The sequence below is a fragment of the Sparus aurata genome, chromosome 4 (assembly GCF_900880675.1).
Source record: "Sparus aurata chromosome 4, fSpaAur1.1, whole genome shotgun sequence".
In the NCBI taxonomy this organism is placed as follows: Eukaryota; Metazoa; Chordata; class Actinopteri; order Spariformes; family Sparidae; genus Sparus; species Sparus aurata.
Window position 1 is genome coordinate 6603048 of NC_044190.1, and position 26550 is coordinate 6629597.

At 43.1% G+C, this 26550-nt stretch overlaps 1 protein-coding gene across 14 annotated transcripts in view; it reads right to left on the reverse strand.

The window, feature by feature from the left end:
• myo9aa (myosin IXAa) overlaps positions 1-26550 on the reverse strand; it is a 110471-nt gene that overhangs the window by 62237 nt on the left and 21684 nt on the right. For all 14 annotated transcript variants that reach the window (XM_030413693.1, XM_030413697.1, XM_030413699.1 and 11 more), the window contains exon 2: positions 19416-20386. In XM_030413693.1, the coding sequence (XP_030269553.1) occupies positions 19416-20300 (885 nt within the window). In that variant the 5' untranslated portion in view covers positions 20301-20386. The remainder of the gene's footprint in view (positions 1-19415; positions 20387-26550) is intronic.

Sequence of the window (26550 nt, forward strand, 5' to 3'; positions counted from 1 at the left end):
GAAATAACTTTCTCAAAGCTATAAGAAGCACAAAGTGTGGCGGGACAAATAGGACCAGGGAGCTTCTGGTGCTGCCTCCACTTCATCGGGGTAAACAATAGTGCAGTGTTTCCTGGTGGTAATGAGATGAGGTAAATGAGAGGCACCGGGACAGGGATGAAAGAATGAGAGGAGGGAGAGAGAGGAGGAGAGAGAGGAGGAGAGAGAGCGGAGAGAACGGGCAGAAGAGAGGAGAGAGAGAGAGAGAGAGAGAGAGAGAGAGAGAGAGAGAGAGAGAGAGAGAGAGAGAGAGAGAGAGAGAGAGAGAGAGAGAGAGAGAGAGAGAGAGAAGAGAGGAGGAGAGAGAGAAACGTACAGATGACAGTTCACTAGTGCGAGTCGTTCAGGATGTTAACTCACAGACTTTATCTTCCTATAATAATCCTATTCTCTTAATAACAAGAGGAACTGGTACAACTCTACACCAAGACCAAGAAGGAGAAGACGAAGAAGAAGACGACGGAGAAGACAACAGAGAAGACTTTTTTGACTTTTCAAGTAACTTTATTTAACAACATTCTAAGAAACCCTTAAATACTTATTTCAAATGATGCATAACTAATCTCACAAAACACTATAGAACAACCATCTTTCTAAAAAGCCATCCTCCCCCAGTGAGAACAAGACCTGCCTAACAGCCCACACAGCTTTGAAACCATCCAGGTTGTTGGTTAGTCTGAAATATGTGTGTTCTACCCTCAGACGGGCCGCCACTAAACCCCTCAGACAGCATACTGGGTCTGTCCAGCCTTTTTCAAGCAGTTTGTTCTTCCGGCTTTTCCAGATCGCTAGTTTGGCACTTGCAAAAATAAAATTGAGTAAAAGCAAAGTTTGCCTTTTCTTGGGTGTGTATTTTGGTCCAAAGACAAAGATGGGAACAGAATAAACCTCTCCCAAGCCCCCAACCCATGTTTAAAAACATCTACCAATCGGGGACAGGACACCACCAGGTGGTCTAAGATCTCTGTTAGTGAACAGAAAGGACAACCCTCCCCAGTGCGTGGATCAAGTGAGCTCTGTGTCTGTTCGTAGCTATCGCTCCATGTATAATCCTCCGCTGGATGTCAGCCATCCGTTTAAGACGAAGATGAAGAAGAAGAAGAAGACGAAGAAGAAGATGAAGACCAAGAAGAAGATGAAGAAGAAGAAGCAGAAGAAGACAAAGAAGATGATGAAGAAGAAGAAGTCCCCCAGTATCAGTTACTGTGTGATTCAATTTTTTACCCTCAAATAAACGTTAAGAACAATTTAAGTGAACCAGAAAAAGTTATCAAGATAACTTCTTTACAGTGATATAAAACAATAACTCAAGAGAGGAACCTTAATCCTCCTCATACAGTGAGGACCACAATATATCTAACTGATGCTAAAGAACAGAACCAGCCCAGTTTCAGCAGGATGAAGACTGATCCAGTGGGTCCAAGTACATCTGAAAGCATCTCCACTGTCGGTCCACAATGAACCAGATCTGTGCACTTCAGGCTTTTTACCAAAACAGACTGATGGTCCTCAAATGTTGTCATTCCTTCCACTCGGCCCACTCAGGCTCGGTTCAGAGCTGTGAGTCACTCCACCACCATATAGACGAACAAGACTCGATTGTTGAGTCAAATATCAGACTGAGCGCTGCTCCCACTACAACACTGAGCTGCTGACAGAGCCTCAGGGAGAAGGAGGCACATAACTAATAAGGCTCAGTTAACGTCTTTGAGCAGATGGTTTACAGGTTCCAGCTTCTCAGGTGTAAAGTTGACAAGTTGACAAAACAACACATTTGAAGACATTCCTTTGTCTCCTATTATGATTTTATTTTGATCATTTGATCATTTTCTGGTCATTTTTTATGGAGCCAAAATGCCAAAAAACAGAATATATAATATGTTGATCAGGAGAAATAACCGTTAGTTCCGGTCTAAGCTGTGAGGGTACATTTTAAAAGATGGTGAGTATCTAGTAGTGGTGATAATATGATGACATACCACATGAATCACAACACACCCACAATATGGATCTAATCCTGAAAACATTTCTCTGACACCATCTGCACCAGTCAGCTGTCAGTCGTTAGCCGTCGTCTCTGCAGACGGAGCTTCCCCAGCTGAAACACAGCAACAATGCTCCAGACGATAACCTGAGCTGGCACACCGAGTGAGGCTGGGCAGACCGGGCCACCGGGCCAGCAGCACTCATATTGATCCACACACACACACACACACACACACACACACACAGGCAGACACACACAGCGTCTGAGCTCTCAGTTTGACTCTGTGCCAGCACACTGCAGCACTGCAGACCTGGGTGTGTCCTCAGCAAAAGGCCTTTTCATCAATACCTCAAAATGTGCTGCTGATGTAACAACACCGATGGATCAGTGCACATTAATGACCACGTTTGACTTGCAGGGAAATATTCACACATTTAGTCATTATCTGGTGCTTCTTTGTTAGAATCATGAAACCTTTAACAAATACTTTCATCACTTACAATCTGCTGATGATGTGAAAAAAGCCCATCAAAATCTCCCCGAGCCCAAAGTGACATCTTCAGAACAGTCCAAAACCCAAATACTCTTCAGTTTCTGTCAGAAATGACTAAGAAAAGCAGAAAATCGTCATTTTAGAATCTGGAACCAGCAAATATTTTATATTAGTTGTTTAAAAATGGCTGAAATTGATCATCAAAAAAGTTGGCAATAATCATCAAAAAATCATTTGATCATCAAAAAAGTTGGCAATAATTTTCTTTTGTTACAGATTTGACCTGAATAAGGTCCAGACCATCATGTCAGTGGTCAGAGGCAGCTGGTGGAGCATCTGAGGGGAAACAGCTGCCCTTCACTCATAACATACACACAACTCCTCTGAGGAGCGTGACTGAGAGGCTTGAACAAGGAAGTTCTTATAAGAATTTGTCTGTTTACTGGAATTAAAATCCACACAAAGAGGACTAGATGTAACATGATGTTGATATTTCATAGAGCGAACAGTAAAAGAAAGGGAGGGAGCTTTTCCTCGCCCCGTCTGAATAACATGCGTACAATCTGGTATTAAAAGAGATTTTATTGGCCGGCAGTGACATTCACAAGCCTGATGATGTAACAGCTTCCACAGTGAAATCCCTCTACATGCCACCCTCTCACATCCATGCCCTCATCACTCTAAACGTTTACTTTAATGGCTGGGCGGGGATCACAGCCGGTTCAAGTGCAGTTGCGGACTTCAGAAATAGGATGAATTACATCAGATTGAGTCAGTAACACTCGAGGAGAGAAATCCGTTTTCACTGGTTTGCATTTCATTTAGAAATCAAACATGGTGACCAATAAAAACTAAGCACAATAGTCACAATGTAAAGTTTTTAATTCAATAACCCAAACCTCAGTGTTACATCAAGAAATCCCCAAAAATAACAAAACAGAAACAACTGTGTGCATCCACTTAGTTAATCGACAGATCATTTTACTCTTTTATCAAGCAAAGCTGTGAAATGCTGATTGTAGCTTCGTCAATGTGAGGATTTGCTGCTTTACTCTGTTTTGTATCACTGTATACTGAATATAATTAAATGTTGGAACAAACTAGTAATTATGAGGATGTCAGTTTCGGGCATTTTTTTTTTTTACCATTTTCTGGGAATAGGTTTTAATCAGAAGAGAAAAATGAAACTAAACAAACAAATCAAACAAACGGACCTTTAAGGAAAACACAATTTCATACTGTTTGACTATGTTTATATGTGGCGGACCCTGCTACCTTTCAAACAGTGTACCGGGGACCTTATTTTTCTCCGAGAGCAGCTTGTTGATTCACTGATGGAGAAAACATTTGTGTTATTACCTCATTAATATTGTTAAAATTTTAATTCAACTTTTGAATTTCTTCTACAAAACTGCACAGTGCTCCTTTAAGGACTCAACAACCTGTACAAGAAACTAACAAATAAAAGATAAGACAACCTTACTTAAAACACTTTTGAAGCACAAAGAGAAAATAGGATTAAATATGAAAAACTGTCCCTCTAAATCTGACATTGTTAAAACTAGTTTAATGTTTTGAACAACTCGTTTGACTGGCTTAAATTCCCACAGTGTTTCTTTTGTGTATATGACAACATGTTTATGCTTTAAAAACCTTATTTCCTCATTGACTATCAACCACATGTGGAATAAAAGGTGCATTATTTCTCTCTGAATTGAAGGTAAATTAATACATAAAGTCTGACAAAGTTCCTCACAGCTGCACTTAACTTCACTTCTCTACATGCAGAAATGAAACAGAGACTACTGGAGCAGATTTGGTCACATTCCTGTCGGTGCTGCACTCTGACGATGACTGAGGGGTGAGTGACCCCAGTCAATTTGCCTCCCTGTATAGGATGTGTTTGACAAGTGCTAAGTAAATGTGCTCAGCCATTAGGAAAACAGGCCTATCTTTAAGAGCAAACACTGATCCCACTCACTCCAGCAGTCTGTGTCAATATGCCGCTCCTCAGTGCCAGAACATCGCTGGGATAACCTGCTGCAGCTCCTCGTACCTCCAGAGAGCACAGAGCTTTTCCAACAGTCGCTGCAGAGGTGGAGGAAGCACGATGTAGGATATAACTATGAAAAAGGCTCAATAACATGCAAAAGTAGTAAAGTAGTTTAGTCCAGTGGGTCAGAAACTTCATCTGTCATATCATGTTGCTGTTACATCAGAGAACAAAAGGTAAAGGCTAGAAAAACTAGACTAGATCGTGGATAAACAACACAAAAGGCTTGGAGATAAAAACCTGCTGGGGACAGACTCCAACAATAAAAACTGAAAATAGTAACTTAGTTAGTTTTGATGCTCTGCTCATTGATTTTACATTTGTTCGTCTTAGACGGGGCCCAGAATGGCTCCGGTCAGATGCCTAAGAGAAAACACTGGAGTACAAGTACAGTATGAAGCACAAACCTGTGTGCATGTCTCTGCAGGTTAACTCAGACTGTACAGTGTCATAAGTCTTTGTGCCAATGTCTGCGTGTAGACACCGACTGATTCAGAAAACACTCCGCATTAAAAGTCATTTCATCATTTCATACAGGGGAAAATCGCTGCGTTAGCTGTAATTCTATATGACCACAATGAGTACAAGCTCCTCTCAACAGGCGCAAAAACAGCCCAGACATCAGCAGAAAGAGAGGAAATGCAGGAGGCGCGGAAAGAGGCTTCCCAAATCTGGCCACCATACAGTGAGATGGAATGTAATAGTGAGGGGGAGTGAGGGGGAGTGAGGGGGAGTGAGGGGAGGGGGCGAGATGTCCTGGAAAACATCGAGTCTTGTCCCAACTCTCAGTGTTGGACCAGGAGCCAGGAACTGGAAAAGTGCTGTGACAAACTACAATGGAAATAATCAGTGTAGTTTCAAACTGTCAGACAGCAGATGACACCTTCATGTCCCCAGTGAATGAGCGAATGTAGAGCGGAAACAACACAAGCAATGATTCTTGTCGTTGTTAAACACACTTGTAAGTCTCTTTGGATAAATTAATCTAATGCAACCATTGTGATAGCGTATTAATCATTTGTCAGTTTTCAAACAGTGATGCCAAACATTCCCTCGCTCCAGCGTCAGCCGCCAGACTTTGCTCCTCTCGTTGTCTGAAGGTGCAGTCACATTTAATTTGCAGCCTCTAAATATGCACCTCATCTCCCAATAAACCACTCTATCTTCTGTATGAGCCAGATCGAGGGACAACGTCCAGCATGTGTTTCTCGCTGCAATTTTTGGAAAATGTGATGAGCACTTTCCACGGTTGCTGCCATTTCATGGACTAAATGATTAAGATAAAAAGAGTTTGTTATTATGGCCCCAGCCTGACCAGGAACTCCTTACAGATGTGTTGTGTTATTTAAGTCTTGGAATGGGTGATATAAACGGTGAATATAGCAGTTACAGGCTGCAACAGAAGGACTGCGAATATAAAAGGATAAAACTCCACATTCAGCTCTGAACACACTGACAAGATGCATTTGGTTACAAGGTGAAGCTGCCCGCGGACGATAAAGACACAAATCGAAGCTTCTCACATAAACTTTGTCTGAAAAATGTCTCCAAGCGTCTCACCGCAGGACAGAGAGGATTACTCAGCCACAGAATATAAACCTCACTCTCTCACAGTATTTATTATGAGATCAACAGTCTCCTTACACAAACACCGAAGAAGCTGTTGCTAATTGTTATTACAGATCAGTCACTGCTGGGCCGGGCCTCAACTCTCCCAGAGTTAACACAGAGAGCAGGATGAGAGAAAATCGAGACACTTTCTGCTGAAATTCCGCAGAAAACTATGAACAAAAACGGGACTTAAACAGGCGGAGGACATCCAGAGGCATCTTTACGATCCTATTGTTCTGGTACCAGGTATTTGGAGTGGATCCAACAGAGCTGGAAGGTTACAGCAGGATATCAGGTTAAAGATCATGAGCAAGACATGACGGATGCAGAAATCAGGACCTGCCGCATTCCTAATCTGTAATCTTCCAGCTGATGTTACTGCATACAAAACATATTCAGATGGATCTATTTGAGGTTGACAGCTGAGTTTGTGAATATCTGTGAGAGTCTGGCTTCAGGTCAAGTTTCACCACATCTACAAACGTTCTGTCAATAAATCTGAGCTGTGTGCTCGACACCGTCAGCTCTGTTTGACTTTCAGCTTGTGCGGTCGGTGATGAAGGTTTCTGATGCATTTATCTGCTCATCGAGGACAAAACACACCTGTGACACACCTGGGAAGAAAACTGGCATTTCTTTGATCTCAGCTGTGGCTGCCTCATTTAAACCTGTAATAACAGATTTAACTGAACACAACGTTGACAAATCATCAGCTTTCATCACACATCCAGCTTTAACAGCGCAAAGTCATCATTCATGCAGATGAATGTCGTGTTTTGGTAAATACTGTTTTAGCTCTGTTCTGGTCTCAGCCAACTTCAGCAGGAAATATCTCCACAGTCTTCATTCTGTCACCATGTTCGTCAGCCGTTTGGTGCAGAAACAACATCATAAGGCCGAGGCTACATGAACAAAAGTGATTTGCATTTCACAAATTAATCTCTGTCCGTACTAACACACCTGAAAACCAATCACGCACACTGGACATGTGTCTGCTGGTGTGAACAAGAAGCAGAATCTTTGCTGTGGTTGTTTGTTCGGGTGCAGGATATAATATTTTATCATAACTGACTCTACCTGCTTACTTTGACTGTTTTTATTACCTTTATTTAAACTAAGATCATTTACAATGATGTTGGGTAAAAAGATACACTATCAAGAAATACAAAAATAAGACCATGAATTCAAAACAGGTTTATACAAATGCAATATACAGAGAGTTCAGTTAAAGCGGGTACAATCAGAAGCTGATTTTGTGAGCTGTGTTATCAATGTCAGTCTGTGTCTTCATCATACAGAAGATCAGCCCGTCAGTGTACACACTCAAGTACTCCACAATATCATAACACACACACACACACACACTCCGAGTTCACATTTTTCAGAAGCTCACATGTGTGTCTGTGTCATCATTTCCAAATATATCAGCTTCTGCCTGTCCAGACGTAAACACTGACAACGGAGTTTCCGAACATCTCCACCCTTTGTTCCACACGGTCCATTTTCAGTGACCTAAAATGTCGCTTGGGTTTCTACGAAAGGCCAAAGCACAGAAAGAAACCTGCGTATTCACAGATACCTGTGTACATGTGGAGAACCACAACAGCGAGATTAAGTTTAAACCGAGGGGAGCTGCAGATTCACACTGTTTTTCACATTTTCATTGAAACATCTACACAGATAAGTCAGAAAATATCGATTAACAGCTTAGAGAAACATGACAATGTGTTTGTGAGATAATCCATGTGGCTTTTGAAGTGTTTTATTGGACTTCATCGGTGTTTAGTTTATCAGAAATTGTGAAAAATGTGGATATCAAAAAACAGAGACTGGACTTAATTTCCTGTTTACACATTTAGTTCTCCTCGTACCTCTTAGTGTCTGAAAGTATTTAACTAAAGACACCTTGCCGGCTGACAGATGAATTTGTGTGCGTGTGAGCATATGCACTGTGACCTCTCTGTCATTAAGCCAACACCCAGGTCATATCAGTAAAGCTCTTCTCCACAGAGCAAACCACCATGTTGGAGCAAAGTCCGAACAGGTGGTCTCATCAGCTACACGCCAATATGTAGGCCACATGTCAGGCATTAGCCGGCGGCTGCTAGGCTAACACTGTGTTACATACGCTGAGGCGACAGGGACGATGCAGGCAGGTGAGGGGAGTGACTTAGCACAATCAACACACTGAAGCTGAGCCATGTGGTCGGAGCAGAAAGGAGGTCAATCCAATTAGTTAGATCTGAGAGACACAAACATCGGGACTCGGTCCAATCCTGTCGGTCAGGGAATATCCTCCCTCCTCAGTCCTCCGTCTCACACGACACACAGATGTGTTGCACTGAGCTCACACACCTAAATACACTCTTATCAGTCTTAAAACATACACATCAGACAAACAGGGAGGTTCTATGTGAGACTCTGGCTGTAATTAATTGGTTAATGATCTAATCCGAGGCTGCCCCCCTGATGACCTCAGCACACTTCAATGTAGTGTTAAGTAAGCCATTAGCAAATTACCTCACTGCACCATCACACAGCCAGTCTACCACCTGCTAAACAAACAATCACTTTAACTTTCTGTCTCAATATCCTCGATATTCCCTGCTGTTAAAACATTTTTAATATTTAGAAACCCACCTCGCTCACGTCAGCTGGCTTCTGTGCCACCTTTTGCTGATGTGTCACCACCAGCAGCTCTCAAATACTGGAAAAGTGTGAAACTGAGTGATACATGATGAACTCTTGGTCCTCGCTGCAGTCTGCAGGCGTGTCAGACAGTAAACAAACCTCATTATGTTTATCATTTAATAAAAATATGAAGTTTTAGCCACTCAATTTTCCCGCCTGGTATCAAATATTGATATTTTTCAAGGTGCTGTATGGAAGTTAGAAGGTGTCGTGACAGCAGTACTCTACAGTAGTGGTAGTGCAGAAGGTGCTCGAGGCTGCTACATGAGAGGAAAATGGTAAATTACCCTGGAGGTGTTAGAGACCAGCACCACCTCAAAGTCTGGGCCAAGATCCGGATCCAGATCGAACTACAGCGCAAAGTAATTTATATATTTCTGTGACTGCGAGCCTTTCATGTGTGTACGGAAGAGGATTAGGGCCACATGTGAATTTTTTTTTTAGTTCTGACTTTAAAGTCAGAATTCTGAGATTAAAGTCAGAATTCTGACTTTTTTCTCAGAATTCTGACTTTAATCTCAGAATTCTGACTTTTTTCTCAGAATTCTGAGAAAAAAGTCAGAACTAAAAAATGTTTTACATGTGCAGACTTCTGAGAAAAAAGTCAGAATTCTGACTTTAATCTCAGAATTCGGACTTTTTTCTCAGAATTCTGACTTTAAAGTCAGAACTAAAAAATTCACATGTGGCCCTAATCCTCTTCCGTATGTGTGTATGTGTGCTGCCATCCAATCACAAGAAGTGTGATGTCGTAACGCTGCTTTACATCATTTTTGACTCGAGGTGGACTGATGATGGTTACTGGTTGTTTGTCCGTCTCTTGTGTTGCCTTCATGTGTTTTCTGTGTCCTAACTTATGCAACTGCTTTTATGTGATTGCTTTGTTTTTCATGTGAAACTGTTTATGTCTCCATCCTGACCGAGACTCTCTGGAAGGAGACATCTTGTACCGTAACAAGTCGTCCACATCAGTCACTCTGAGATCTGAGTCTCATGTGACTGATTATATCCACATCACTAACACGGGGATATATATGGGAAACTGCTGGACTTTGTATTGTGTCGTGCAAACACAGTGCAGAACCTCTGAGCTGAAGTAAAACAGATATATGGACCTAATGTGAGTATCCACGCCTTCATATGTGCTCTGCTGGGTGTCTAACCTGTTTCTACTGATGTAAACTGTCCTATAAATGCAAACCTTAAAGAAACCATTTTCTGACATCAGAGAGACCAAAAAAACTGACTGACTGACACATTGTTAGTTGCCGCCATCATTTTATACCCTAAAATAAGTACAAAAAAATAGGGCCAAGGTTTATTTCCCCCAAAACTCACATTACTTACATCATGTCACTGTTTGTAGAACATGATCCTGTCAGGGTCCTTTAATGATCCGAGGTCAGAGTCGTGTTTGAAAGACAGCGGCTGTTAAAAGCTTTACGACAGAAGGGACCCGCATCTCCACACTGACTAAACACACCGCACCGCCTCTTCTGAACCATTGTTCTGGACAGTTAATGAGTCACTCACACATCCACAGCCAACTTTCCCAGAGCACATCGTTTCATTCTTAGCGGGACAGTGACACTTATCTGGTTGGTGGGATGGGCCAGTGGACAAAGACAAGCCATGACTGTAGTTATGGGCCAACAGAGGAAAGAGACTGACAGAGACCAGGGTGGACGACGATGATGGCTCCTGATACTCCTTCAGTGCCAGGGTACAAATGTCTGATCTTATCTTGCTAACTGGAGGAAAAGACCACCTGCTGCTCAGAGGAAACACTTTCATCAAACTTTCCTTAAACCGCCCAACTGTAAACTGAGCAGCACGTGTCCAGCTGAGATGATCTTTCCATGAGCACCCTGCTCCGGGGTGACATCCCTCATGTTTTCAGCTCCCTTCCAGATGTGAGCACTCTTCACACTGGGGTTTAATTACGCCACATCTGGACAATATGAGAGGCACGCGATGACCACACACACACACACACACACACACACACACACACACACACACACACACACACACACACACACACACACACACACACACACACACACACACACACACACACACACACACACACACACACACAGGTCACCTGCGAGGCTTTATGTAACTCACAGTGAGGAGCGCCGTCAGCGTTTATGTAATAGTCTTCATTGATACTCAAAATTGTGAGGATGGAAAGTCTGCAGCAGGAACATACTGTGAGTTCAAGGGGTGGTGTAGGACTTTAACTGTTGGTGTCTCACAGTCTGTCTCTGTGATCGTCTTTGTTGTAAAAGTGCATCAAAAGAAGACACTGTCTTCTCGTCTTTCTGTTGTTGATACTCCTCCAGGTGGAGAGCAGAGGGAGGAGACTGAGCATCCACAAAGAGGTTTTTAAACAAGTCCCGAACAACCTCCTCCTTCACAAACATCACAGGAGGGTTTCTGAGGGAGGATGAGAGGGAAAAGTGACATCTGGCCGGCAGCAGATGGACCAGAAACAGGAGGGAGGACAGAGAGTGTTTGTCTCTCAGTCTGTTCTGTAGTCCAAGAGAAACAGCAGACACAGATTTTAAATTCAGAACTTCTTTTTTCTTTCTTCTTTCTTTTAAAAAATAATTTAATTAATCATGAGGCCGGTAAAATGTTGAAAAATAGTGACAAATGTCCTTGAACACAATTTCCGAACGCCAAAATGGACATAACTTATGTGAATGTCTTGATTTTTCAATAAATGCATGAATCAAAAATATTTTATTTAGTATCACAGATGAGGAAGAAAAACAGATTTAGTTCGCATCTCATAAACCTGTGAACTTTCTTCTTTAAAAGGAGTTTCATGATTTAAATTATTAAAATATTAGTGTATTTGTGTCAGGTAATGGACCCACAGAGTGATCGACAGCTTCAGCTCTACAGTAGTGAATATAAACTCATCAGAATTTTTATCAGAACATGCTGAAGTAAAACACAACAAAAGTTTCTTCATGACACTTTTCAACAACACAGATGAGCTCTAGATGACCACAGAGCAGGTCCTCTGTGATTGGACGAGGCTCCGGGACGTTTGCGTCACAAAGAATAAAGACTTTTCTGTCCAGTCGTCTCTATGTGACACACTGCTGCAGGTGTAGTCGGGGCAGTAGGGCAGCTGGTCGAGTCTGACAGCAAGTGCTGACTGTGGTGTGTGTGTGCATGCGTGCGTGCGTGCGTGCGTGCGTGCGTGCGTGCGTGCGTATATGTGTGTGTGTTGCTGACGAGGCACCTGCAAACTCTGGCGTACCCCAGCATAAATAAAGAGCCTGTGAGGGACACAAACAGGCACATTGTGGGGCTGCTGCTGATATCTGCTGCTGACGACTGACTCGTTGGCTCAGAGAGTAACGAGACACACGGGACTCAGCAGACTCAGACTGAAACTGTGAGAGATGTTCTCCTATTGGCAATACAAATCTCCAGATGACATATATCTGAACAGATGTAGGGCCGGAACTAATAATTATATTCGACACAGATAAATCTGCTGATTATCTCATCTATCTGAATATCGTATATATATTTCCATCACAAATACACGGAGCTAAAGTAGCCTTGTGTCCATCTAAGTGACAGTTTCTTCTAAGAAGAAGGAGGAGGACGAGGAGAGAGAGAAAGAAAAAGTGAAGAAGAACGAGAACAATGACATGAAGCAGAAAACTCTTACACAGAGTGTGTATGTGATGTTATAAAAACACATCTAATGACATCTTCAAATTCTCATTTTGTGCTACCAAACCTCCAAAACCTGAAGCTGTTTTGTCTCTTGGAGACGGAGATTGTTTGCTAATTCGTCACTACTTTTAACTGGAAAAAATGACTGAAACATTTAATCCATTATCAAAGGATAGAATTGATTCCAGCTCTGCAGAGACACATCAAGAAGACTGACTGGTTTATCTCCCCCCATCCTCAACAAAATTCTGAAAGATCCAACTGGAGTTTATTTGATGTCGTGATTATTTTTGCACAAAAGAGAAACCACCCTCAGTGAGAAGTCAGACACTTTGCACACTCCGACCCCTGTGAGACTGATGTGGCTCCAGCAAACCTCAGTGTGACCTCTGACCTCCAGCTGTTCAGCCGCAGTGAGAAGCTGCATCAACACTCAGCCCTCTGCCTGATGGTTGATAAAGCAGAAACAGTCTGTACTCCTCTCTCCCAGCCAGTGGTACCAGTCTTCATGTATACAGCCTCAATAAGCGCTTGGCACCAGGGCACAGAGATAAACAGTGAGCGGTAACAGCTGGAGATGTTGGCGAATACAGAAACACCTGCTTTAAAAAAGGACCTGAGTCTCTGCTTTAATTCAACAGTAACTCATCGTAGTTGTGGGAATTTACATAGATCAATAGTTACAGCTCTTATATACGTTTATATTTATTGGTCTCGTCAGTCAGGGAACATTTTAGTGTCTCTCCAAACATTCAGATGTAACTTCTGCTGCGTCATCCTCCATCTGCTTCCATCATACAGGATAAACATTTTCCGGTGCAAATGGGTGAGAACAGCTGACTGCACTGATTGAACATATCTGCCACACACATCTATCTGTATGCATTATGGACTGGTGGACCTATCTTCACTGTTCTATGGACAGAAGAGAGAACTTTTTGGACCCAACATCATCTCAAAGCCACCATGACCTATTTTGCAACTAAAATCACTTTTGCTCTTACGATTAATGTTCCATTCAGCCTCTCTCTAATTAGATGCAGATTCTGTAACATTTCATGTGCGACCACATGGCCACAGCAGTCCCACCACATCTCTCACACAAATAATGTTTCCCACAATATCTTACAAGTCAAGTTTCAAGGTCCACTGATGTTTGTTCCACTGGCTACGTTCCACCATGGAAGGTGAATAAAGGACAGAGTGATTGATTCATTTCCTGAGGTTTATATGTTTTATGAGTCTGACTAATAACAGCTATGAGGGTTACAGAGAACAGAGGATGGACGTGATTGCCTGGATGAGGTATGGAACATGACTCATCCATCCTTCAGGTAATCTATCGACCTTTATCATTTTGTACACTCAAATACAATCACAGATGGCTGAATCATTAAGTCTAGATGAATGATCTCAGCCTAACAACCTGCACATGACCGAGGGAGCTCAGCCTGACCCTGAGCAAACAGCTCTAAACATATGGCTCATTATGTAATCCTCACAAACCATGGTGAGAAGACAAAGTGTCCAAAAACTGGTGTAACTCCACCCTTCAACTACGCCGCCAATCTCAGGTCTCAACACAAACAACTATACGGTACATTACTTGTGTAACTTGCTACTGTGTGCTTTGACTCCATAACATTCACACCCTTTATAGCGCAGTAAAGATAATCTGCATGTTGATCAACCTTACAGGCCGAGCCCATTGTGTGAGCATGAACACAGGCCAGTATCACCCTCTCTACCCTGGTTCACCTCAATAAAACACACACAGCACTGTAACTCTACACTCGCTCGCATGAACGGTGCTCCATCACTCCCCGTCTCTCTCATCTCGGCTCTTTCTCCAGTCCAGCCTGAGGAAAACAACACTTTCAGGGCACAGTAAATCTCGCCTGACCCCGCCCAGTCGAGGGGAGATCCCGTAATGCACACTAATCCTCCTCAGTATTAGTGGGGGCTCTGGGGAGACGGTATTAAATGAGCAAGTGTGTGTGCTTTTCGGCGTGTATTGAGGCAGCGGTGAAGGAGATGCTGAGAGGTGAAAGTGCTGACCTGGGTTGACTCACACTGGGAGTGTTTCTGTTGGCTGGGAACGAGGAGGAGCACAACAGGAGCTCAGCCGCTCACCAGGCCAACGAGCTCTGCAGGTCCTTCACATGCACTGAATATGAATACTTGTAGGTAATCAAAACTAACCAGACTGGACTTTGTAATCAGAGTATTTTCCCCAGATGTGCTGCACATTAAGAACAAACTACAGGACATAATCGCAGCCATTTGGGAGAGGGACACAACGAAGTCTTTGTATTTTCTAAGGAGTTGTTTTAGGTGTCTGACCTGATGAAAATAATCATTAGTTGCAGCCCTGTTGGAGCTGTATTCAATAAGTGCAATGATTTAAACACTCGAGTCTTCATGCCTGACTGTAAGTTCATGTGGGTGCACATGTGAGTGTGTGTTTTCATGTCCTTTGATGGCAGCAGCAGCAGCAGAGCCCTGCAGCTCAGAGTGTATTAAAGTGCCCCTCAAACACCCCCTAACACACACCATTATCTGGGCTCCTGCACTAATGCCCTGTGACACTCGTCCCCGGTCTGAGAGAGCAGATCCTGATGATGTGCTGTCACAGTGAGCAGCGTGAGGTAACCCCCGACGCTCCCTCCTGACCCCAGGGACAGCAGAGGACAGCTGAGCTCATATTAAGCTGTCACATCGCTCACATGTAAAAACAAATGAGCGCGTTTCCTGCGAGCTCTCTTTGTTTTCATCAGCGTCAGAGACGATGTTGAACCAGGAACAGATCCTCCTAAAAATAGTGATCAGTGATCGCCTTCTATTAGAACCATCACATGACGTGAACCCAGTTTCTAATTAGTTCAATTCTATAAAAACAATCATGTTTAGTTTCCACATGTGGAAAAAAAGCATTATTTCATTTTAAATTCAAGTTCACATGCAGAAGTGTCCAATCACAGGTAAATAATAAAGTCATTCTTTCATTTATCTATTATTGATTTATGTTTGTTTAAAGAGGCAGATACAAAAGTGACAGACTGAAGCAATATAGAAACATTGCATTAAGAATTCAGCCTGAACACATGAGCTCAGGATTTGGTTGCTGTTTTAAAGGCTGTTAAAGTTTACTACTAATTTCAAAATGTTCAGATGTGACGAGGAAAATGTCCCAGGTGACATCTGTGTGGGGGTAGGCTGATGTAGTAACGTTATTAAAATCTATGTTTATGTTAAATGGTTATAGATACTCTTCATATGTTACAGCAGACACTGTGGAGATATACAGGACGATCTGAATCAAACTGTGGACGGATCAGTTCAGTTAACCATTAAGGTACCGGGACATTATCATACCTGCTCGGACCTTCATACCCTGCCTGTGCTTTCTATCATTCTTCACTGTCAGGTGGACACCTGAAAACCCAAAGTCCTGACAGGCCGACACCTGGATGTTAAGCCCGGGTGGTAGTTAAAGACCACCTGATTATTAGCTAGCAAGCAGACCAAGAAGCCATCTCAAAATCCTCTAAGATACATTTTTCATTTACACATTTTTGATCCAACAGTTGTCTGGTCTCTGTAGATACGTCAGAAAAGGCTTTCAGAGAACAAAAGGTGAGCGTCTACGTGGGCAAACTCAATGAACTCTTGTCAGACAAGACACAAACCTGTCATTACTGCTGAGCACGGTTAAACAAATGGAGAAGCAGGCAGGGAAACGCACAGCAAATGGGCCTTAATAGTAATCCTTCATAACCGTCTGTCCCGATCATTTCGAGTGAGTCGTTAACACGCAGACATTCAAAGTGCAAAGTACTTAAGTTTCTGCTCTATAGTGTTGCTGCATTCAGGAGGACCAGAGTCTTGTTGGCCTGGAGACCAAAGAAGATTAAGACACTCAGACTCTTCAAACAGTAAATTCCAGTGTGGGGGTCTGTGGGCACAGGAATTTATGGTGTAATGTCAACTTCAGTGATATCTGGCACAAGAAGGTAAACAGCATCAGGCATGATGAACAGCAGATAAGCTCAAAACCAATATTACGCAAAGTATTTGTCATATTTCATGTACGCTTGTTTTTACCTTTGTTCAGGGTCAGTTGAAGTCCAAATGGTGCTGAAATGTATTCAAACTCCCACCCCAAGATTAAAACTGTAACTTCTCTAATGCCCTTCAATGTGGAATAATAACCACGTTCAACCACGCCCTGTTTATCTTCCACTTTGTGTTTTCATCTCCTTCCAGCTGAGTTGTATTAATTGGAGCTCTTGAAGTGACAGGGCTTGTCAGGATCTTAACACGTCGCTGCAGTTGCTGGCTGGCTGGTTTCCAAGAAGAGCAGAACCTCTTGTAACTGATACCTTCTATCTGGAGTTTAAAAAAAACCTCTCTCTATATAGTTCAGGCCGCAGGGTGACTTCAGCCTGCCGCTGACGGTCTGCAGAGAACATCTGTCTGCTTTGTTTTGCTGTAGTATCGTTTAACATGCGGGTGAAGGCGCGTCACCGTCCCGGTCTTTGATATCAGTCATTAATGTGTGATTGACTGGCCTGTGTATGAAACCTAAAGCAAGGCACTAAACCTGAAGTACAGAGGCCCCGGTACTTAGTGTAACAACTTAGTAAAGTATTACGTACAATTGAAAGTGACATCACTTGATTCAGCTTATCAGATGTTCCCCAGCTCTCTGTGGAGACACAACAGACTCTTCCACATATGCAGCCGTGCTCTCCAGAAGCTGTAAACTGACTCTGATGTGTGAAGTAGTTCCTCTCTTGAAACCAGCGTTAGAGGTCAAGGTGAAACTCAGAGCTCTTTACATTAACACGATGGAACATTAACTTCAGTGGAGCTCAATACTTTTTACTGTCAGTGACAAGATCCTGTGACTACATTTAACTACACATAATTATAGAAATCCGTGTTTCTTCGGCTACCTAAGAGGAAATGAGGATGAAGACGTGAGGTAATGCTGGCTGCTCTTCCTCCTCCTCCTCCTCCTCCTCCTTCTCTTCTATCTCTCGGCAGTAGCAGCGCAGCTCTCCTCCTGGTATCAATCACCGGCAGGCAGATACGCAATCTTACTGTGCAAACAATTAAAGGCTGCTCCTCTGCACTCAAACCTACTCACTCGTGTTGCTGCGTCGAGGATTAACCCAATATGCTTACACATTAACCCCGGAGACACACCGATGAATGGCATTCCTGAGAACCGTGTTTGCTAAACCAAAGGCAATAAAACAGCGTGCAGAGCTACTTGTTGACTTGATGGTTACCTTTGAACTTGGCTTGTCGGCTGCCATTTTCAACTTGACATTGACGCTGCGAACAATGGAATAATTTTCATTTCATCATATGAGGAACTGAAATAAATCAAGATACAACTGTTTGAGATAAGGAACAGGTTTGATCAGTCGGGGCTGACTACACCCACATGAAGAAATGTATGCATTTCTGAGCACTGCCCTGATCTTTGTGACAGAATCAAGTGTAAACAGCTGGTGGTCAGGTGAGCTGACAGTGAGCCTTATGAAATACAAAAAGCAGCCATGACTGGCAGCATTGTGCACACAGTTACAGGGTGTTATGTGTGTATGAATTCAGTTGATGCTGAAGACAACAGTGGAACAATGTGTGGTTGTGAACGTGTCAAAGCCTCCTGACTGGCGTGCACTGAAGTGACAGGTCCCTGAAGAAGAGGAATATGAGTGGAATGTCTTGAGTGATATGAAAACACCCAGTTTCCTTCCAAACCTTTCGCTGGGCCTCCACGAGCTCTACCTTGAGACGATCTTTCCACTGTGCAGGGGAAAAATGGTCGTAATCACAAAAACAAGAATCTACGACTGTAATCAGTGGTAGGACACAAGCTGTGTGCTGATAGAGAGCTGCTCTGTGTGCCGCATAATCCCCACACAGCTGGACTGAAAGTGCAATAAACCTCTGTATGGGGCAGACACAGCCACAGACAGTTGTGTAACTGATGTGAGAGCTGCACAGAATCTCATTCACAGCAAGTGTTGAGTACAGCAGCAGTAATAAATCCGTGTGTACGGGCCAACATGAATCCAGAATGAGAAGTTCCCGGCCCACACATATCGACGCGACCTGAATATCTGCTGGTGTCAATAGAAAACAACGTAAACACGGCGGCTTCACGAGCAAGAGCTGTCAGTTTGTGGAGGCAAATCCAAGTCAGGTCTCAATTCAAGACTGAGGGAATCTCTGCGCATCAGCCAACTCGATTCTCAAAGCCTCAACAGACAACTGAGACAAAGTGTTATTCATAAAATAAGAGCACTTCTAATAAAGCTAAATAACATGAAGCTATTTTGATGACATAAATCAAAACCTTGTGCTTACAACAGATCAAGTCCAAATGCTTAAAAGGTAATTCCACCAACCTTACACATTAAAGTGTGAACAGCATGTGTGTAGTATAAAACCTTTAGTGGCTCCAGAGGAAGCTGCATGTAATCCGATACACTTGCTCCAGTGATGTCACTCACTGCAACTTATCCACTGAGTGACATCACTGAGAGCAATCACTGAAGATCACATTCAGCTTCCTCTGGAGCCACAGAAGGTTTTATACTACAGTCTTCATGCCCTGTAAACACACAACAAGGTGTAAAATCTTTCACGTTTCGAGGCTGTCTGTCTCGGTGGCGTTGTATTCTTTACTGTTTCAGGGTTTTACAGTGTCACAACTTTTCTCAAGTCGTCACTTCTGTTAACTGACTGTGGGTCCAGCTTCAGGTCAAGTCTCCAGTCTCTGATAGGTCAACAAATTAAAATGTGTTTTATCTTACCTCTAGTACTGGCCCCGCCCCTAAGATAATCTGCTCCACTCCGCTGGCGAATCCCTTCTGGCTGAGAGCCGTCAGATGATGAATAAGAAAGTTTGTGCTTTGCGTCTTCCCAGAGCCGCTCTCCCCAGATATAACGATGCACTGATTGCTCTCCCTCTGCAGCATGGCGTGGTACGCCACATCCGCCACAGCGTAAATATGTGGCTCCAAATCTCCCAGTGTATGATTATCATACATCTTCACATACTTGGGGTTGTAGATGGGCAGGAACTTGAAGGGGTTAATAACGATGAGGATGCTCCCAACATAAGTGTAGATCTTTTCCTGGCGGAAGCGCGAGCGCAGGTTGTCCAGCAGCGAGCGCTCGTTGAGCTCCGGCAGGTGGCACAGATCTGCGTGGTCACCCTGAGAATCAGGCTGTGGCAGCAGTCCGCGCTCCTGCATGCGCCTGCGCTCCTCCGTCACCTGCAGCCACATCTGGAGGCTGCCTCCATAGTGGATTGAGCCGTCCAGGTTCTTCTGCCTCAGGAGGAAGCGGTAATCCTCGGCGCCAGACAACGCGCGGTGCTCTAGGGCCACGCGGGGCCAGAGCATCATCCTCTGCACGGGACAGTCGCAGGGGTTCAGAATCCATTCTTCCCCACCAAACTCCTTCACTTCAGCCAGAACATAACACCTGGTGCGGTCCAGGTGCAGTCGTTCGATGACACGTTCGATGGCCTCAGCGGCTGTGGTGGTCTTGCGGGCACTGATCGGGCAGTAGATGGTGCCCTCGGCCAGGGCGCCTGGGTAGATGCGCACGGTGAACTCTGAGTTCTCGAAGCGCTGCCGCCGGCCCAGGGTGCCCATGCCACCAACGCCACCAACGCCATCTCGAGCACTCATGGCGGCGCAGGAGTTCCCATTAGCAGCAGCCCGGCACTGACACGTCCTTCACTGGGCTGGTGAGGCCACGAGTCAAGACATCACCACTGTGGAGCAGAACAGGAGAGACTGATCAATACACCGCTTACTAAAAATATCTCTTTTTTTCAAGCTAAACAGAAAAACAGTCAACACAAAACATATAACACATCAATAAAGCTGCCATGATTTATTGATTTGTTGTCATTATTATGTCCACTAAATGTCCATGTTTTGTCACTTATACTACTTAGATTATTATTTTTGTTTGAGAACAGTCGTTCTACAAGCCCACAAACTTGTTAAATTGAAACAAAATAAAACTCATTAAAACTGTCACATTAGAATTCCGACTGGAGCTGCAAGGATTCACTGATCAGTTGTCAATAATCTGCAACTATTTTCATAATTACTTCATCAGATTTAGTAATTTTTTGAGAAAAAATCTCCTCTATGTCAGTAAACAGAATATCTCTGGGTTGTGGACAAAACAAACATTTAAGGACGTCATCGAGGGTTTTGGTAAACACTGAACATTTTTGTTATTGTCGGCCAAACAACTAACTGATTAATTAAGAAAATAATTGATGGATTGACCAACAATGAAAATAATCACTAGTTGCAGCCCAACATGTGAAGCTAAAGAACATGAGAGCACAAGCAGGGATGATACAGTACATCTGATCCAAGACCTCACCAACCATTCAATCAGTGAAACCGGGCCGGCGCCCTCTGCAATCTGCCCGATTACGAAATTTGTCAGATTGTGATACAAAGACTTCATGTGCTATTATGCAATCTACTGAAGGGCCAAATTATTTTGCTGCAGGCCGACATGCACACTCATAAAGGATAAAGGGTAAGTCATCAGGATCCACCGGATTACCATTAACACACATACACACTCCCGAGCACACACATAAGCTCTGGCCAACGCCAAGGCCGCAGCTGCCATCCTCTCCTCTGAATACACAATCACGCCATTCACAAGTTCCCTCTTTAATACACAGCAGAGGGACATCATGGGGTGAGGAGAGGCCAGAGAGAGAGAAGAAGGATGTGTTTGATGACCGGGCTGCTGCTCTCTGACTTCTTCACCATCAGTAGGTTTGTAAACTGCATCTGAAGGAAAGTTAGAATGGAGCGATCAATGCAACACACGTGCATTTGACACTTTGAATACAGATGAGAAAGAAATCTACAAGGCAGTTTGTAGATGATGGTATCAGTCAGAAAGAGTCTACGTTGATATAAATCAAGCCTTCGTTGATTCAGTCGATGTCTGTTTAACCCTGACAGTCGCACAGTCGAAGTTGTTCAAGACATTCAGGAGTCATCATGTGTCGGGTGTAATTTGTTTTCAAGTTCTTGTCCACTTCTACTTAAGATAAAAAGCAGATGAATGAGCTTCAACTTGTTGATATCAGCTTCCGCTAACCGTCATTGCGGATGCACCTATTGATCAAACAGTGAGAGTTAAGTGTGAGAAGAGCTCAAATATGTGGAGGATTAATGTCACTGCCTTTTGTAAAATAGATTCTTCCAGATGTGACTGAAGAGCATCCGTACCAAACTGTGAGTATCTAAAGAAACATCAGATCTTTCTTTTATCTTTCTGAGGTTGGTTCAAATCGATAACTGAAAAACATCCTGCAATCAACACTAACACTAATCATTGTTATTACTGTGCAATCTGACAACCGTTTCGATTGAGCGTTCGGTCTATAAAAAGCCATTCCATTACAATGTCTCATGTTAGTGTCCTCGTATTAGAGCTGCAAACTGTAATCATCTAGTTGTCAACTATTAAATCATTAGTCCGATTCTTTGATAATTAATTGGTTTGAGGAACTTCTCGTGGAAAATACATCAAAATGATCTGATTCCAGCTTCTGTAATGTGAACCATTTCTGGTTTTTATGACAGTAAACTGAATCTCTGTGGGTTGTGGACAAAACAAGACAATTGAGGACACTGATCAGAGGAGCAGCTCTTCTTATAATTCTTCCATGCCATAGACGCCTAGACATAAATTGAGCGAATGTGTGACATGGTGATGTGGTGTGATGTCACATAATTAAAGGCGGGGCTGCTGACGAGGCGTTTCAGGAGCAGTGCTCCCTGTGGGAGAGAGCAGCTTCTGTTGTTGCAGACAAACTCTCCAGACCTCTTACAAACACAAGAACCTACAGTATGTAACACACTGAAGGAAAGGAAAAACTGAAGATGCATAAAAGATCTGCTTTAAGAGATTGACCACACAATAATCAAAATGTCTGCTTGGTAAGTTTTACTAGAGTGTTTACATCCGGACAGACAGAAAAATCCATTTTCTGTCTTTAGACATCATATTGTTTTATTCTCCTTTCTTTATCTATACTTTATGTTAATAAAAAATAGGCTTTCTACATTTGAGAAGAAATTTTGTATTCACAAGCATCATTATGATTCAGAAGTTATGTTATTATTAGAAAGCACAAAGAGGAAAACCAATCATATTCCTCGCCTGCTTTCAAACTGAGCAGCGTGACCACAACAGAAAAAAGTGAAAACAGGAAATGGAACAGGGACATGTAACGTGCAGAGTGGATCACAAAGGACTCCAGCAGGGAAATGATACAATGCTGCACTCCTGGTCATTTCCTGTCGCCCCATATCCAAGCTCTCAGCCATGTGTCGCCTCAGCAGCTCCGATATGACTGTGAGCCACAGGCACACACGCACACACATACACACGCACACGCACGCACACACACACACACACACACACACACAGACACACACAGGAAAACTCACACATCACCTTGTTACCCTCCCCTGAGGCATTCAATCTAGGATGAATCCATAAACACATAACCAAAGGCAGGTATAGACTGACTGTGCTGTCTGTTTGTGTTTGTACCTGTACTGTGTGTGTGTGTGTGTGCGTGCGTGTGTGTTGTTGTGTGTTGTTAGGGCTGGGAACAGATGGTCAGCTCGCTGCTTAAAGGATAGGGAGGGGGGATTTAGAGTTGTGGCTGCGCAGGACGGCACCGGGCCGCGCAGGACGGCACCGGGCAACGCAGGACGGCACCGGGCAACGCAGGACGGCACCGGGCCTTGCAGGACGGCACCGGGCCATGCAGGACGGCACCGGGCCGCGCAGGACGGCACCGGGCCATGCAGGACGGCACCGGGGCCGCGCAGGACGGCACCGGGCCGCGCAGGACGGCACCGGGCCATGCAGGACGGCACCGGGCCATGCAGGACGGCACCGGGCCACACAGGACTGCGTCTCTGTTTACCATCACATGAGGACAATCAACTAATGGACATTGGTCATCTGCGACAACAATGCAAAATCTTACCAATCACAGAACATACTCCCTTTAAAAACAACCTCCATTACTTCATTGCTTTTGATAGATTTACAGACATTAACCTCGAATGGATGACATGAGGAGACTGGCGGGTAGGTGGATTGGAACAAGGGATGCAAATGTACGATTGTCCGACACAAAAACGATCAATAATACATTTATTCAAGTTTCAAACAAGTGGGAAATCAAGAATATTAGATATCTGAATCACACAAGTAAAGAACATTTTGAAAATGAGAGCACAACTAACCCTCTCTGAGATCGCTGAGCACACAAAAGATTTAACAGAATAATTCTCACAGGCTTTTCTGAAATGACACCAAACTAAGCATCCAGGGCTCTAAAAGAAGAACCAATTCTGGTGTCAAAAACAAGCGCTGTAACCCACAAATACAGCTGATCTGGCAGAGAAATAAAATGGGCGGCTCCTGTCAGCAGGAAACAGACCAACAGGCCGGTCCGACTAGTTTTCATTTAATACTTGTTGATAAATATCTGGCGGATCGGGGACGTTATTACAAAGAAGGGTTGTCATAGGTGAACTTCATCTTGTGTATTTGTTTCACTTTAATAAGGAGACTGTGTGAAGCTGCAGGGAGTCACAGTGATGAGCCACGTGGGCTGAACACAGTTCTTTAGCCCAGCGGGTCCCAGTCTAGGGAAAGGTCCAGGTGTGCCTTGGGAATTTGTCAGAGCCATAAATTATTATTGAAGTAAGTAAAGAATCTGGTTTTTACTTTATTTTTTCCTAGTTTGTACACATTCATTTCCTAATACAGAGACAAAGTCTGAAATCCTTTAAAAGCCCACAAGAGATCTAAAACTAACCCTGTATAGAGTGATCAGAACACGTGATACAGAGGCACAAATAGTTTGAAAACAAAAGCCTTAGACTCTGAGGTGCTTTAATTTGACTTATTGTTTATCCTAAGGATCTTAATTTGAAAGACAAAGATTACACAGCTACGTCTTACTTCGACATTTAAACTTATAATGTCACAATGTATGGAATGGAGAAAAATAATACTTTCTTGTACAGTAGGTCAAAGTTGTGGACAACACATTTCCTTTTTAAATAAATTAAGAGGATGAACAAGAAAAACACGTGTAAAAGATGCTCATTGCAGTTCCCTGGACCCAAAGTGGCATCTTCAGATTGTCCCGTCTAACTAACAGTCCAAAACCCAAAGATACTTTATTTAATATCATAAATGACAAATAAAGGCAGGAAATCTTTGCATTTTAGAAGCTGGAAGCAGCAAATGTTTGACATTTTAGCCTGAAAAAAAGCCCTCATGATTAGTCGATTACCAAAACAGTTGGTAATAAAACAACCATTATCATGGTGACCCCTCCAACATGTCATCAAGGTAATCAATACCCATCATACTGCTCCAGCTGAATCTAAATCCACTCACATGCTCAGAGGTCTGGGTTATGCAGGTATCTCAACTAAAGGACAATTTATATGAGTCTGGCCACTGAAACCACCCTCACAAAAACAGAGTTGTTGTACAAGAAATGTTTGAGTGAATGTTACTCTTGTGTCGCACTCAAATATCTCTTTAGATAACATTAAAACTTTTCATTCTTGAAGCCTTTGTGTTTCTACGTCAGTACATCTCGCTCTGAGCTGCTGGTGAAAGGCCAACTGTGATAAAACTTTACAAAGTGAACATGATCACAATGGCTTCACTTTATTCAGCTCAACAAAGTATTCTGTTTGCACACACATGTACAGAAGTGCAACACTCACCGCACTGATGCCATCGCTCACATCATGCAGCAACAACTTCTTCAAAGTAGCAAACGCACACAGGCGCTCTGCTGCCGAGAGCATCCTCCAGCGAAAAGACAGAAAGCAGCAGAGTGAGAACAGATGCATGTGTGTCCACACAGGAACTAAAGAGGTTTGAAATACATAAGCTGGAGGTGTGTGCTGGAGGAAACCTGTAGCAGCTTCACCTCAGCTCCTCAAACAACTGAGGCTGAAACCACTCACATCACCTGAATGGTCTGAGATTAGGAAACTGACCTGGAATCTGTTTGAGGGGACTTTTCCCAACATAGCAGATCAGGACTGACACAATCTCAGCTATCAACAAACACTGAAGCTGGAATTCGATGAATTCTGAATATGTAAAAACAACAGCAAACGTGTTCTTGGTTTGAGGAAGTAAAACTTGGGTCAGATGCTATCAGAGTTCACTAAAGTGTAGTGTTTTAACTTATCTGCACATACATCAGTGGTGTAGTGTAGGGTAGTGTGAGGGAAACAGAGAAACAATGGTTTGTTGTATTAGATTAGTCAACAGAAAGTTGACAACAGACAGTTAATACTGAACTATTTTGATAATCATTTCAGTCATTTTCAAGAAACATAACCGAAGAATCTTTACAACACTCATCAGAGCAATTTGGGGTTCAGTAACTTGCTCAAGGACACTTCGACATGCAGCTAGGAGGAGCTGGGATTCGAACCAGCAAGCTTCCGATAACTAGACGACCCACTCTACCACCTGAGCTAAGTAAACCAAGCTTTATTATGCCGACACATAGGATTGATTTAATGCTTCTGTGTGCGTAGATACATGTACGCTGTAGCGTACACCATTGCCTCCCCTCTACAAAAAAATAAATAATGAAGCTAAATAATTAAATACTGTGTTGACTGATCAAGTAATCATGAAAATAATGGCCAGATTAGTCAATAATGAAAATGATCGTTAGTTGCAGCTCTACTCAGGAAAACAAAAAATGCGAGATTTTATATAGAGATTCAGAAGTGGATCTAATGAAGCAAAATGCATTTAACAGGTGAGTTTTTAAATGTACTACATCAAAACATCTAAGTGGAGCCAGATATCGATGCA